This window comes from Condylura cristata, unplaced genomic scaffold (genome assembly GCF_000260355.1).
Source record: "Condylura cristata isolate star-nosed mole 26May11 unplaced genomic scaffold, ConCri1.0 scaffold00004, whole genome shotgun sequence".
NCBI classification, from domain to species: domain Eukaryota; kingdom Metazoa; phylum Chordata; class Mammalia; order Eulipotyphla; family Talpidae; genus Condylura; species Condylura cristata.
The window spans coordinates 39,113,196-39,130,127 of NW_004567105.1; the positions used below are offsets into that span (position 1 = coordinate 39,113,196).

Below are 16,932 nucleotides of genomic sequence, written 5' to 3' on the forward strand. Positions count from 1 at the left end.
GGAAGAGTGTCTAGTAAAATGCACCGCACTTTGCTTACAGGTGTCCCATTGTGGCAGACTGATGTGATGAAGGACAAAATAAAAGTCAGGCTTGTAAGTGTTTACAGCTAATAGAAAGGGCTCATGGGGCATCAAGGAATAATGGGAAATCAATATTCCTCCCTCCCTAGGACAATATAGTGCACCAGTATGCAAGGGAAATGGGCTCAGTGTCTTAGAGACTCTCTTAAGGGGGAAGGCGAGAGACAATTGACTATGATGAGTTGCTGATAATTAAGGCTAGAGCAAAATCCACAGAACACATTGTTAGCTCAATAACTGGTCCTTTTGGGTAAAGTTTTCTTCCATTATCAAGCAATTTGACCTACTTACTACTTAAGAATGAATATTAGCTTTAATATGTTGATATATTCTGAAGTTTAGGGAGAACGCCCAGGAATTTTTTTTAAAGATTTTTTATTTTAGTTATCTATGCATACAAGAGCTAGGGTGTAGGTTAGAGGTGTGTGGGGGGTGAGAAGATTCACCAGAGGCAGAGTGGGGAGCAGAACAGGTGGGTAGATTGAAATTCACTGCTGAGGGGAGCAGCGGGCGAGGCAGGATTGGTCTGGTGCGCCAGGTGGGTCACCTTCTGGGCCAAGAATTGAAGCTGTGCTGTAGTGGCTGCAGATAGCTTCCTAGTGCTGAAACTTAACCCTTTGTGCCTCTCTCCCAGGAATATTTAGTTTTGTAAAAAGAAAAGAATGAAATCTGGTGCAAGGAAGTTATTAGAAAACATACCTTCACTTTATTTTTCTGACACTGGCTACAGTTCAATAGGGCACAGTCCTTGTTTACTCTGGGTTTTATTGTATTTGCACATTTGGTAAAAAATGTCACTTTTCCAGTATCTGTTCTATTGCTGCATGTGCTGCTGTAGTCACACTCAATTGTCTGAATGACTAATTTCTTTTTTGGGCTATAGAGGAAAATTAATTGCATACTGTCAAAGAATAGATATTGTTGTCCTTGGCAAGCTTTTATTTAATATTGAGGTCATTTTTTCTCCATGGAAAAAAATAATAATAGTGAAGATCAATGGGTAAAGGTGATTCAATATAAAAATATTTACTTCACAAACAAGAGAGAATTGAAGTTGATCTGAATATCAGATGCATAGTTGAGGGTTTTTTTACAATAGGTTCATTTTTGTGAAAATAGGATTTTTCAGAAATGTGTCAGGAAGCATATATTCTTGCTGGGAGACAGATCAGCAATCGCAAACAGTATAATATGATGTCAAGTAGTGATAAGTGCTCTGAAGGAAATAAAGCATAGAAGGGCTTAGAGTAGTGAGTTGGGCATGGATATTATTAGTTTATTTAGTCAAAAGGAAATTCTTTGAGTATGACCACTGTCTGACATGCTGGTCGGTATGGAAAAGCAAGCAATGGAAAGCTCTACAGAAGAAACATTTCTGCTAGAAGGATGGCAAGTATAAAGAGCCCAAGAAGGAAATGATGAGGGTGTTGTGGGAATTGACATAGGCTTTTGCACCACTGGCATCTGTGGCTATCACCTGCAGCCTTGATAGTGTTAATGCGGGAGGCGCTTGGGAGTGCGGGAACAGAGCACACACGCCTGATTGCGGACACCTGGAGTATGGTGTGGGCAAGCCTGAGTGCACACCTGAGTCTGAAGGCTGAGGCTATACGGACTGGGTCACACAGAGAATGGAGGTGGAGAAGAGCAGTGAGAGGATGAGCCATGACTGTGAGATGAGACTATGAGAAAACATTCCAGGGATAGCCCACAGAGTAAAGGTTCTCCAGGGGGTCCCTGCCCCCTGCCTTGCCTTCTGCAGGCTTGCCCCACAATTGGTGCAAAAGGACCATTAAAACCTAAAAGAGCCACTGAGAGTTCCAGGACTCTTCTTTACCACCTGCCTGAATCAGTGGAGAGCCAAACAGGTGTTTTCAAGAAACTGTAACATTAAAATGGTAACAGGTGTGTGGGTGATGTGGCAAGCTGTATGCAGGAGGAATAAAGAAAAGTTAGCTAGGAGGTCAGCAGGTTGGTTGGGCTACGATGGTAGCTGAACAAACTGGGCTGCTGTTCAGGCATCTAGTAAATAATAGCAGCATTTACTACAAATTGGGTTTGGGAGAATCAATACACTAAAGGAAGATAGGGGAGTGGGGAAGAAATAAAGAGATCAACTACCTGGTGCCAAGTAGAAGTATTATGTAGGCAGGGCCCTCCCTGGTGGCACAGCACGTTAAGGTGCAGGGCTGCAAAGCTGGCTGCAGCCTGTTTCGGCACAAGTTCGATCCCCAGTCAGGGAGGTGACCCACATGGCATGGCAGACCTCTCCTGTCTTGCCTGCTCCTCCTCTTAGCAGTATACTTTGTCAGTCGGCCTGCTCTGCTGTCCACTCTGTCTCTGGTGGATCCTCTCACCACCCTTGTACCTCTGCCGCTCCCCCAGTTCTGTATAAAAAGAAGTATTAGTAAGCTGTGAAGCTTGTGGGGAAAGGGGAGAAGTGCTGATGCTGGAGATTATGATGTGGGGTCATCTACTGATCTAAAACCACAGAAAAGGGTAAAAATCACCTGGACAGGGAGTATGTTAAGACAAAAGAAGACCAGGGGCTGACTGCTAAAAGGAAATCTGAAAGAAATGACATACTTTGTAAGACCAGGGAGAAGTGCATCCTAGAACTCAGATGAAAAAGTCAGTTTCAAGAAGGAAAAAATAATCATTTACACTGAAAAGAGCTGGAAGTTTAGGAGGAGGATTGCAAATTGGGCAGAGCAGGGGCTGTTGCTATTGGTAAGACCTCTGAGCTCTAGAGGAAGATGATAATTATTGACAAAAAGCTGATGTTTTGTTACAGGGTAGCCCAGAGTACCTGTCTGTGGGGCCTCACCTGCGTGCTCACAACTCAGTTACAGCAGGGACACACAAAAGGGTCAATAACGGGCTTATTTACAAAAGGGGAAAGGAATAGGAAACAACCCAGGGAAAGAGAGAGGGATACAAAGTAAGTGGAATACCTTAAGGCTAGGCTGACTGAACACACCAAGTCACGCAGTCCAGAGAGCTGCTTCCTGAGCAAGAGAAAGTGAGATCCAGTCATGCCCTATTTATCCCCCAGAATTCATTCCTGCTAGCTCCGCCCTTGGGTCCTCGCAGTTCTCTCCCTGGTACTGCTGGGAGTTGTAGTTTTCAATAGCTGGAGTAGGGGATAGTGTCCAGAAAGCTGGAGTAGGGGGTGGAGTCCATAAGGCTCTGCGGAGTTCCTTTAGGACATCCTTCCCCTTAATAGTTTTAGGTTGGAGAAAAAATAGTGAGAAATAAAAGCATTAAATATGGAACTCTTATGAGGGGTTTGGCTGTTGCTGATCAGGGTAGAGGCAGTAACTGAAGAAAAACTATTGATTTCAATACATTTGTTAGTGTAAAATGATTTCAGTTTTGGTAAAATTGTTTCTGAGACCTGCGGTCCTTTCATTATATTTTCAGTAGCTTCTTACTGGCTGATGTTAAAAGCTGGTGTGCAACAGAATGGATACTAGTTGTTTACAGCTGGTCTGCCTGCTACTAGTTGTTTACAGCTGGTCTGGCACTGTCTTTCTGACTGGTCAGTGCCTCTAATCAGCTGTCAAATATCCTATCACTGTTTGAAAAGTCAAGTTTGTTGGTCTTCCAAACAAAACAAAATACCACTGAGCTAAGGTCACTGTGGTTTGAACACAGTAAGCTTTCAGAAACAATAGGCTACATCCTTGCTGCTCTTTTCCCAGTGGGGCTTCCTCTTCTTTATCATCTTAGTAAAAACTTCAGACTCGAGAACAATTACACAATCTCTGCTTTTGACCCCCATGTCACATCGATATCATGAAGAGAAAGCAAAACCTTTAAAGCAATGGATTTGAACTGCCAGACTTCCATGCCTTTCTTCAATGAGTTTCAGGTCAAAAGTGTTTATCCTCTGAGCTCTGGTGAACATTCATCAACCCTCAAGTAAGAGAGCAAAGACAAGAGAACAAGATAGATAGAGGCAAAGTAGAGAAAAGGAAAGATAAAATACATTCTATTGCTTAAGAAGTATACCGTCAGTGAGTTGAAAATTTGTTCTGTAACTATGGTTAATCTAGAAGTCAATAGCCAAGAAGGAGCCAAAGTATACTGTTTTCCTTGCTGGGCACCAGCAGGGTGATATTCTGTGGCTCTCATGGCCCATTTGGAAAACAGGCTTACAAGATGGAATACAGAGGGCCTTACATGACTGCCTTTATGTTGACAAAATCCTTCCAGAAAGCCAGAGGTGGTTATGGGGGTCTGGCTCACAGCACTGAGAGAGTGAACATAAAATTCCCTGATAGCATACTCAAGTTCTGCATAGGAAGATGCCATACTATCATTCAATTAAGCCACTCATCATTCAATGCTTATTATATGCAAAGCATCTATTCTCAAAGAATAGCAAACTGCATTAACAAATAAGTTCTTTCTTTCAAAGTTAAGCCAATCAGAGGCAATGAGGCTCAAGCCTTCCCATATTAACCTATAGGCTATTGGTACAGAAAATATCAGCAAAAACTTCAGAACTTCATAAGATCAGAAGCTTCTTTAAACTGTATTTCATTACACCCCCATTTGAATGCCCCCTTAAGGAGAAAGAAAATCCTATTTGGGAGATCAAATCTATTTCCATATCCTTTTCAGACTATGCAAACCATGTGTCATGAACTAGCTTGGTCAAGCATCTGGTCCAGTGTAAACTACTTGTAAATAAGCACTGTAAGCAAGCTTTCCCTAATTTAATAAGGGAATCAACTCAAGTTCAGAAAGCAAAGAGCTCACCCAATGTTGCATAATTGGTGTCAGAAGGATGTATAAACCAGGTTAGCCTGACTCTAAAGACACGCTTGCTCACTGTTAATCAAGCTTTTACTGTTTTCTTTTCATCATACCCTAATGCTGCTTTTATGGTCCCACCTAGAAGCCAGCTGTCATGCCATTATGTATTTCTATTTGATGTGAAATTGCATTTGTAGTGAAAGTTTTTATGTTAGTGGTATCTAGCATCTCATCTTGAAACAATATTTTCTCAGAATCTGTTTCTTACAGCACATGAGGAGGGCTGCCAGTGTAACTTCAAGAGGAAGAATGGTAGTGGGTCATTGCTTACCCTGCATGCCATTGACAAAACCTGCAAACTATGCAGGCTGAGCTGTGCATTCAACTCTGGATGGTTTATGATGATCGTGGAATTTTTTTACTTCCAATGCATAGATTTGATTCTAGACTCAGAATATTTTTAGCGGTGACTAGTGTCTCTGCAATTTCCGTGCACTTCAGTTTTCTCAGCTGACGGTATCTGTCATCATGCTTAACCTACTGATGCAGGTTCTCACGTCACTGTCCGGGAAACAGGATGGATTTTTGAATGATTTAGTGCCTGCAAGTTATGGTTACAAAACTTTCAACTTCCTAGAGAAACCCAACTTTTATGTTTTTCTTGGAACTTGCATAATGGTAATATTGGTACTTATGACATTTTTGTAGCTATGCATATCGCTAAGTGATAAAATTTTACATTATGTAGGTGATGAAGCAGAGCTAAAACATAAGAGAATATGAAGATAATATGTATGCTCCTATATTACATTGCAATGTTACAATTTCATCTGAAGTCTTTGTAATTCTGTATGTCAGTGGACCAAAAATGAAACAGTGGAATTTGAATGTGATCAAATTATCAGAAAATAATTTCATGTTATATCAGAATAATCTCATAAAAGTTTTATTCACAAAAATTGGTAAGCCTGTGTTTCTAAAAATTGACGTTTAATGCACAGAAAGCTATAGGAAAGCAATCATAAAACCTAAACATAAGACATAAAACATTGCCTTCAAGCACTGGATTAGACTTGGTGAGTCAAAGGTAACTGTGAACTTATTACATTTGGCAGTTGCCAAAGGCTTTGAATTATAGTATCTGTACCATCTACACATAAATCAATTAATATGTTATTTTTTTTCCAGGTGCACTTGATTCATTACCTCTCACTAGAAAGACAAAATCAACATTATCATGGAACTACTCAGGTGGCAGCCTATAATGGGAAAATAATTTTCTGTGAAAAAGTTTCCAAATTGTTTTACAAAGTTACCTGCCTACACTCCCTTCAGTGAAATTTACATATTTTGTTTCTCTTTCAAATAGTGCATTCACTCTTAAAGAGCGTTAGACAGCAATAAGTGAAGATTAAAAACCTCCAGGAATATTTGCCCATTTGCCTTTCAGTACAGAATCAGGACAGTCTCAGCCAGAAAAGGAGACAAGTAAACTGTTTTCTTTGGGAATAATACAAAGAATGTTGGTGTATTTTAATGTAAGTATGTGCAAAATTACTTGGAAAAAGTGAAAGATGTTTTCATTCCTATTCCTGAACTTCAATCACAATGAAAAAGAATAAACATTACCACAATTAGCTTTTGTTTTTGTTTAATTTATTTAAGTGCTAATTTTATTTAATCAATAATCATTTATATTTTATACCTTGCACTTCAAGTCTATAACTTGGCATGCTGTCTGAAGTTTTTTAAACGGAGGAAAATAAATTCCCGTTTACTAAAATTATTGAATATTCTACCCCATGCCTGCAGACTATAATTGATGAACTGTTAGAACAACGGCCACCATTCAAGAGCTAATGAAATAGCTCTGCACCAGTCTGCAATGGTGGAGCTGAGGTTTAGAAGTGGTACTGTCTCACACAACACATTTATAGTCAAGATGCAAAAGAGTAAAAGCCACATCTGGGTCTTTCTAGTCACACAGATCCCCAGGCTTCTTTATTCCCCACTCATGTAGGAATTCCATATCACTTAGCTTGTTCCAGCACTAAATGACCTATTGCTATTTTGGTCTATACATTATTCCTTTTGTCTTTCTTGTTGAACCCCAAAAGAAGTTAGTGCATTATGTACCAATGTTTGTGCATAGTTCCTGTTTGTTTCCTCCCCCCACTCCCAACCATCTTTGATCTCCACAGTCACCATCTTCCACTGAAAGATGGTTCCACCATCACATTTTCACCACCAATATTCTCAACTAACACTTATTTTGATACACTGGCTAATTATTAATCTTCTTGTTTTTGCTTTCTCAAAAAAATTTCTATTAGTCTCTTAGTATTTGTGCTCTTATTGTTTGTATCTGCTCCTCTTCTAAACACTGGTGACACAGCAATCAATGAGGTAGAACTTGTTTTAGACAGAATGATTTCAGAAAATGATTAGAAATAATAATAATAATAAAAGCCAACCCGGAGGATTGGTTGGTAAAAGCTACTGTAGGGAGCATCAGAAATGTCCATGGGGCTAGGATTTCTTCTGTGAAACATGCCAAGTGCTACAATAGGTGCTAGAGGTACATCAGTAATTAAAATAGACCAACGAGGTTATCACCATGAGGTTGACGTCTAATGGAAGTGAAAGATGAAACAACTAGTAACAACTCAAATAAATGAAATAATAGTGGTAATAAGTACTATGGAGGAAATGAGCTAAGAAAATAATAGAGGAGTAAAACTCAAGGAGGCATCTTGGAAGAGCTGGCAGCCCAGCCAGGAACTAAAAATGGGAATGATCCTTCACATAAAGAGCAGAATATTGAGTACAATAAAGACTCAATTAATGATGCCAGGTATTCTGGGAGGCCCTGAGGATATAATCACGACCAAAAGCCTATCATTCACTCTCACTTCCTGGAATGGTGCTCTAGAGGAGATGTAAGTCACATGGGGTGGAAAGGGACTTTGGTATCTGTGGGTTAACTTGTATGACCATGCTCATCTATCATTCCACTTAGTCATCACAATGTCACAGTTTCGTTTTGCTATCTCCTCTTGGCTATTTTTCTCAATACTGGCCTCAAAGAGTCTTCTATTATAGCTCCATGATAAATCACTGCATAGTGTTCACTAATGGTTCACATTTATGTGTTGGTTATACACCTCTTGAAATTACACTTCTTCATATTTCTCCTAGTCCTTAGATAATGCTAAATAAATAGTAGAAAGTAAAAACCATTCAATTAGGTTTATTTTTAATGCTCACATAGTAAGTACTTACTATATGTCAGAAACTACACAAAGCCCTACAATGCTAAAGATATAAATAAAAATTATTTCCTCCAGGAAATTCATCGTCTATAGAAGAAGTAAACAAGTTAAATAAATAGTATTTATAGTATAATATAGAAACATTATAATAGAGGCATGAAGCAGGGTCCCTATGGACCTTTTGAAGGACTGCCTCATTAAGATTGTGAATGAGTAAATTAACCAATCACTCTCTTCCATTTTCATAGTGACTACAGGCTGTTGAGTGTATGTAGGTCATCATTATATTATAGGATTAAAATTTAACTACATAAATTGCTCATCTTTGCTATAATTTTCGAAGCTGTTTTAAACACCACATGAGCTTTCCCTAGAGAGTAATTTCTATTTATCTAACTTCAGTTACTTAAGACCATCTTTTACTTAGATGATCTTTTACTTAGACTTTTCTTTCATAAGAAAAGCAGTCCTTAAGTCTACTTTCCCCAAAGTAAGGAAAGACTATACTTACTAGAATATGTAGTGACACAGAAAATGCAGTCAATGGCACTGTCACAATTCAGAATTACAGTATTTGAACATTGTTGCTAATATAAAAAAATAGGAATGATCTGAAAATTTCTGTGAGCTAGTGGAAATGTTCTTGGTATCCCTCATTCATCTGAGTCCTACTACAAAACAGACAAAAGTGGGCACATGACTTAAGATTAGTAAGAATACTACTGCAAATAGTGATTAAGACCTCAAGATCCCTCAAGATTTGTCAAGGTGGTATGTCTGATTCATGTTTCAGCCAATGTTGATTTCATACTCTAGTCATCATTTATATTGATTATTATTTGTAGCAACCTTACCCAGGCTGCTTCCTTGGCCAGTATTTACATCACACATCAATATTTTTGACTGTTTATCATAACCAAAAGTAATCTTTTTTATCTTGGCTCTTGTGGCAATTACTTCAGTAAATGACTACAGCATAAATCAGATTAAGTATGTAACAACTCACCACTGAAAAGTTATGTGCATATCATTTCCCTCAATGCCTCTGTATTTAATAAGAAACTTTGCAATCTTATTTACTTTCAGGACATGGCACTTCAGGTGTTGGTACTGTTACACGCTCACACCCATGCATGACATCACCCCTCATGCTCCACACACACACTTTACTGATTTTTTTTTAGAGAGCATTCATACATGTAAATTGAAATTAAGAGGGAAGAGAAATGATCTGTTTTACCTAAGGTAAATCTATTTTTCTAGTTCTGGTACAAATTTGAGTTTTCTATGATTGTGCTTTCTCATTTTGATCTCATTGCAAATAATGAAATTAAGTAATGAAATTAAATTGAAGGTGTAATGGAAAATAAAATCAAGTCTCTTTGTGCACTGACCAAAAGTCATTTTTTTTTTTGCTTTTAAAGTAACCGTTGTGACAACTTAAAATATTTTGGAGTTGTTATTTATTATTTATTTTTCTCACTAATATGCTAATTTGGAAGTAGGAATCTGTAGTCATGTCCTATTGATAACATTCAATGTATCTCTATTAATCTGGTAGTTCTACACCTTGCAGTCTTTTCAATTAAGGGAGTAATTATAATAAGTAATCCTTATACATAATGATACATTTTCAATCTATGGTTATTTGTAAATGGTGAAGATGTGGAAACCACCTTATGATAGATGGGTAAAACAAATTATGGTTTATCATTCCATGGATAATTGTACCACTTCTCAGGATAATAATTATGATGACTTTATAATAAGTTATTAAATGAAGAATACATACTACAAAATTGTGCACTATAATTGTTAAGTGGAATCTTATAGAAATAGTGAAAATATGGGAAAAAATAGCAAAAGCATGAAGATAATATACTTTTTGTCTTATAGTTGAATTGATATTACAGATGATTTAAACAAGACTTTGTTCTGGAACTTTTGAAGCATTTCTGTATTATTTTAATTCTTTTAAAAAAAGATTTATTTATTTATCCATTCAGAACTGGGGAACAGGCCAGAGGTACAGGGGGTGAGAGGATTCACCAGAGACAGAATGGGAAGCAGAACAGACTGGCTGACAAAATACACTGCTGAGGGAAGCAGCACGCAGGTCAGAAGAGGGCCGGGCAGGGATTGAACTCATGCTGAAGTGGCTTTAGCGTTTTAGTGCTGTGCTTTAACCCATTGCACCACCAGAGAGGGCCTGCATTATTTTAATCTGTATATGCAAATATTTACATACACATTCAATGTCCACACACTTAATGTCTTCCCACTCTTTGGAGCAATTCCTCTTGTGTTGATGTTAAATCACTCTTTAACTTCATCATAGTCAATTCATTTAACTCTAGCCTTTTATCTTCTTATAGATCTTGCTTTTATTCAATCTTGCTTTTATTTACTTTAGGTTGAAGCAATTCCTTTTGAGTTCTAGGTTCAAAGGGGATATAAGATCACCTGAATTCTCTCAAAGTCCTCTGTGTGCCTTAAGAGTTAATGAGATAACATCCATGCAGTATTTTATGTTCCCTGGAGACATGCGCTAAATAAAAACAAGGCATTACAATTATTTATGTTATTATAAAATCCACAGAAATATTAGAACTACAATCTAGCACAAGCACCCAGGATTGGACTCATCCCAGTGCTGGGTGAGGAATGTCCTTTTGTAACAGGAAAAGGGGAAGTTCCAGGTTCCCTGCCCCACCCAGAAAGAGGGTGGAGCTAAGCAGAGAAAAGGAGGAGAGAAGGAATCTAGGGAAGAAGGAAGCAGGATGGAGAGCCAGAAGGAGACCTGAGGGAAGCACATGGAGCAGGGAGCCTGTGAAGAAACCATGTTTATTTCTTGGCCCTGGACTGGTTGAAACCAATGTGGGTGAGAGACCCATGGGGAGGTTGACTATGTGTTTATATTGATTTTGATTGTGCTCTTTTCCTCCCAGACTTGTCTGGCCATTTCTGACCCTTTTCCATGGGTCCCAGTCAGAAGGTGCTTTAGTCTTGTGGCAGCTTTCAGGCCTTGCTTTGGGCCAATCCCTTTTGGGTTGACTTTTGCCCACGAGTGGATGGGTCACTTCAGGTGTTTGATTTAGAAATTATATTCTTCGTCTGCCATGTGGTATATTCACTGTGTTAAAGTTCCTTTCCATTAAAGTCTTATATGTTTTGTCCTGATGCGGCAGATGGTAAAACCTATTTAGAGCAGGCAGGTTTGGGGGTTCAGTGGTGCTCCTCTCTCCCTGTCCTGTAATACTTTTGTGCTGAATTGGAAGAGGAGTTCCAGGACTGGGAGAAAAATGCTCCCTGCAAGTATAGTACCAAAATATAAGCCCCAGTTCCTCCTAATGTTAGCAACAAGGTGCTCTGATTTTCATGTGCAATCCCCAAGACATCTCTTGTGTGATTACTGGATATGCCCCTCCTCCCCACTTGCTTAGTTCAAAATGAATCCATCCCTAATTATTTATGGGAGATAAACTTAAAGCTCCAGGTTAAAATGCTGATATTACTGATAACAGACTCTGTCTTCTTGGGAAACAGAATGAAAGGTGATATTGTTAACAACGACATCATCACAGAAGTAGAACAATTTTGGGAAGAATCATGTAATGAAATGCTTTCTGACTTGTAGGTATGAGGTTCTTCTAGCATATTCAAAGTAGGATATCCAGAACACATTGGATATGTGAATCAGCAGCGTGGTGAAATAGAGCTGGACATAGAATGCAAAAATATTCAAAATAAAACAAACAGAATAACACAGTTTAGACAACTCAGTCGACTACTTAGGCGACAATACTGTGATCCTCCTTATTCTGATAAAGTTGCAATTGATGATATGAATTCATTCAGAAGAATGTGAAAGTGTGAAATAAGTTAAATTTAACCACATTTTTCTCTTTATCATTGCATTTGGGTTTAGTTTTGTTGTCTGACAACTACAGTTCTTATTTTCCTATTTTACATGACCTTTATAATCTGAGAACATTCTGTTCTTATCTCATCATGTTCATCTACCTTCTATAAGATATACCCAAGAATTTCAAAATCTCTTATTCTTAAAAATTTGCCTCCTCACCCCTCACACATACTATTTCTTAGAAGTCAATCCAGATCCCACAATTGCACATACATTCAATTCTATCTTACCAAGTGGTATCTGTTCCCATTTTATCCCGACTCGCATCTAACCACAGAAGACAACATCTATGAAACTGCTGAAAAGTCACCAAGGACTCTAATTAGATTTTGTGAAATTGTCACCTTCACAGCTAAGATTGCTGGGTTTGCCTCCAGCTAACTCTGTGGAAGTTGCTCCCGACTGGGCTTCTTGTTTAGATCAGGCTTCAGGCTGACTCAGTTGTCTGCTGTAGCCATTCTTTTATGTGTTCCATTCTTCTGATGCCAACTATAGGCTGTTTCTATCATGCTTTAGTATGTCAAGTTTCTATTCCTGTTGGATGAATTATTTCCCAGACACTCCTCAGTCCATGATCATAAACGGATGCTTGGCAGGCTGGTCTCCTAGGACTCCACGGTCTCTATTACATATCTAGTCATGTATGTCTCCAGGTAAACACAGATTTGATGATCATGGATGATATCACAGATCACGAGTGTAACAGTCAGCCAAAGGTCTATGCAAGTTGAAATTGCCAACAGGAACAAAGTGTTAGGTCAAACAGAATTAACTCTCGGTCTGTCTCAGACTTTCATTTTGAGAAACTCAACACATTATCTCATTAATCGCAAAGAGGAAATGGATCAGTCTGAAGCAACATGAATGAGAAGATAGAGACAGATTTCTAAAAGAAAAAAGTATGTACTGCTGAAAAGGCCAACTTGTATAAGAAAAACTCATTTTTCAAATGACTGTGTATCATTTAATTTGTACAACATCATGCATGAAACTATCTCAGTCTTTCGAAATAATGATAAAAACAACACTGTGTATCCATTTACTCTGGGTCTGCTGATTTTATTATTTTTAATACTAATAAAAGGTTATAAGTATGCTGGTCAGATTAATTCTAATTGCATGCTTTTCCTAATGATTACAGTTTGGCACAGAATTTTCAAAAGAAGTAAGAAGACATCAAATTTCTCTCCGAGCAACTCTCTTTATAGCTGAATACCACTAAAATTTATTTCCCAAATTAAGAGCATTTTATATTCTTCTCAGTGGATGCTTTTTCTATATCTTTTAGTTACCATGCATATATGTCTGTCTATGAAAGGGGAAAAGACAAGAAAAGTGAAAAAAAATGAAAGGAAGATAAATCTTTTTGCCAGTTTCTTTTCTTATCCCAAAGCAGAAAAGGCTCTTTTGAAGGTGATTGCTGGGAAATGCAATGTTAGCCTTCCTATGGCACAGCCACGCACCCACCAGGGCCAACTCAGTGTAGAGAGTGGAATCATATCTTAAAAGCAATTCAGTCTTTAGAAATCCCTTGGGCTGAGTTGTCAAAAATACTCTGAATTACATTCTAATTGCTGAAACACTTGAATGCTAGCAAATGCAATAGTATGGGTCTGAATTTTTAAATAATTTTATTAAAAATTCACAAGCTAATGAAGTCAGTATTTCCCTGTGAAACCCAAATCAAATTTCTGCATCAGAATCTATTTGGTGGGGTCTTTTTTTTTTGACTTGTAGAATAACGGGTGTAGGCCAGAGGTGTTGGCAGTGAGAAGATTTACCAGAGACAGAGTAGGGGTCAGAATAGGCCAATCTACTGAAATCACTGCTGAGGGGAGCAGCTGCAGAGGCAGTAGAGGTCTGCTGTGTTCTATCTTGGCAGCTTCCTGGCTGGGCATCGAACTCTGGTGGCAGAGGTGATGGTGCTGAGACTTAATCCCTAGGCCACTAGGGAGGCCCCTTTATTTGGAGGTCTTGAAAAAATAAAATAGTATACCACACATGGCTTTCCTCCTAATGGAGACAGGCTAGTCCCTGAAATGAACTATTTTTAGGAGATATTAAAAAATAAATTCGAGCACTTTAAAGAAAGTCTCAGTGACATGGGCACACCCTTTGGAGAAGAAATGGATCTGTGGAAGACAGTGGAATGACTGGTTACTTCTCTATCCATTCTGTATTTCATTCTGCCGCTCATGTGGGTGTTTGAAGTTGAACTCATACGACCTTCTTGGGATGCCAACTTTGCTTTTGCTTGGGATCTCCAACTTTGCATTAGGTGTGCCCCGGGTGAGCTCAGCTGCCTGTCTTTTTCCTCTCTGATTACAATAACCTGGAGGCAAGGACAATGTCTTATTCATCTCTTCTGTGATTAGTACCCCACTGAGCAGCAAGACCACAGCAAAAGGAAAAAAAAAAAAAAAAGCATTGTTGAAAGAGTGGGTAAGCAAGTGAGTTGACTTTATTTTATAAAACAACTGTGTTTGATTAAATTGGGAAAAATTGATAGATTAGGTCCTTAGGGTAAGGAGGAGGCTACTTCCAAAAACACTTAGCCCTGCTCCAGGAGCCGCAAGAACAGACTCCAGAGTATATTCCTAGTAGTGACGAGACTCCATGCAGCAAGAGAAGTGGACTGGGAGCAGAAGTCAGTTGCAGTGAGGACAGCACACATGTTTGGAAGGAGCAGCCACCCTCCTGAAACCAACACTTATTAAATGATTCTAATGCCCTCCATTATGAGTTCTGTGGAAGTAACCAGAAGATTTGAGTCCAGATTTTACAGTTGTCAAAATAACTCTCCCATTCCTGTTTCACTGATTGGCTAACTTTCTTTTAACTTGTGGTGGTAATGAAGTTACTTATTGTTTGTTTCAAGCATGGAAAATGATTCCTGGAACAAGAGCCCTGAAAAATGAGTCCAATCAACGTAGTAAGTACTACTGAAAAAAATTAAAGATTGATTTTCAATGTTTTGCAGTAAAGTGATCATACTTATGATTGAACACTTTGAAAATGATAAAGTTACTGAGCTCAGTAAGAGGGGCAAAATGAATTTATTTGAACTCCTAGAACGGTGCGTCTATATTAAAGTTTTATGGTAGGTATATAGGCCATAGGTTTATGGCCTATACTGACTGGGAAACACACAAACCAGAATGTTGTGGTAACTGCCTCTCTGGCATAAGAATTTAAATTTGCAGACAGGAGAAAGAGGGGAAGGCGAGAGACAGTCTGGCTGATTGGCTAGCGGGGAGAATGGGCATTTGATAATAGGAGTGGTGAGAAAATAGCTGTAATGTTACCTCAGTGAAATAAATATATTAATTAATTAATACATTGGAGATCCATGCAAACATATAAAGGAACCAGCTGTGTAAAAAAAGCAGCACATTTGAGAAATTTGTAAGCCTGATAGAGACAAATAAACTCTATTGGAAAAAGAGGTCTATTTTAATGGTCCTAACTCTTTTTACTTTTTTGGAAAGGAAAATAGAACATTTTATTTTTATTACTTTTTAAAATTTTACTTTTGCCTCACCACTGTCCCTTATTACTCCTTGTCGGGAACCGAGGCGGACAGCTTGTTCCGTTGGGCAATGGAATAAAAAGCATTTCAAAAAAAAACAAAAAAAAAACAAACAAAAACAAACAAAAACAAAACACTTCCGGGTAGACAAAGACACGACCAAAGAAACCCTTCTGCCCACACCCTTCCTCTTTCTCTTCTCGCCCATTTTCGCCCCTCCCGAGATCAGCAGCCCGCCAAACGTGCTGTATGCCCATTGGTCTCCTCCCCTCCTGGCTTCCGCTATTGCATCACCCTCATCCTGTATATAAGCCGATGCAAAGCCCAATAAACTCTCCCTGTTGCTGCACAATCACGATCCACTCTTTTGTACACCGGACCTGGGGCCCCTAATCTCCGGCCTTGTTGGTCAAGGTCCCCCGCAACTCCTAAACCCTGTCTTCCCCTGCCCTTGCCTCCATCTTAAGATCAAAATCCTAATTTTTTAAAAAATTGAGGCAACAGTGGTTTACATTGTTATTTGCATTTTGGAAACCCCATTCTCCCCATCTGGTACTGTTACCATAATGCTCCCACCAGTATTTTGCTTAATAGAATCATCATCTGCTATGTTAATTCCCAAGATCTGTCATTCTGAGTTGCTTTACTACACGTAATTACCTTGGACTCCTTTTATTTAGCTGTAAAGGCGTAATTTTGCCTTTTCATAGCTGCAAGGTATTCCACCATATAGAAATATCTTATCTTCTTGATCCAATCCTCTATTAGTGAATACTTAGGTTGTTTTTCTGTGCTAACAGTTGTAAGTACTGTTGTAATAAATATTGTAAACCATATATTAACTTCCGTGGATAGGTGCCCAGAGTGGGACTGCTGGGTCACATGGTGCATTTTTAGTTTTTTAAGGTAGATTCAGATTGCTTTCCAAAATGGCCATACCAATATCCATTTCCACCAAAAGTGTAAAAGGGTTTCTCTTTCTCTGAAGCTTCTCTAGCACTTATGGTTGAGCTAATGGTCCCAACTCTTCACCCATAATTTTCTATCCATGTTTAGAGATTTTCTTAATTTGGCCCTTCCTTCTATTACCATACTTTATTCAAAAGGTACAAAAGCCCTCTTTGCCTTTCTCCCTATTCATGTTACTATAACTAGGTCTGTCATTAACTTTCAAAAACAATCTAAGAAAAGAATTGAGATAGGAACCCAAAAATACATTTAAATATGTTTTAAATGTATGCTTCTGAAAGTATAATGAATGCCATGACCTACAAGTCATCAAGAAATTATCTGGTGTGGGGCCTCTCTGGTGGTTAAAGTTTCAGGGCTATCTAGATACTGCCAGACACTATGGCCTCAGC

The 16,932-nt window shown here is 38.6% G+C and overlaps 1 protein-coding gene across 1 annotated transcript in view; it reads right to left on the reverse strand.

The window, feature by feature from the left end:
- The window catches only part of TMEM117 (transmembrane protein 117), a 117,842-nt gene that overhangs the window by 25,789 nt on the left and 75,121 nt on the right, over positions 1-16,932 (reverse strand). The window contains exon 2 of the mRNA XM_012735153.1: positions 781-958. Coding sequence (XP_012590607.1) covers positions 781-958 — 178 coding nt within the window. The remainder of the gene's footprint in view (positions 1-780; positions 959-16,932) is intronic.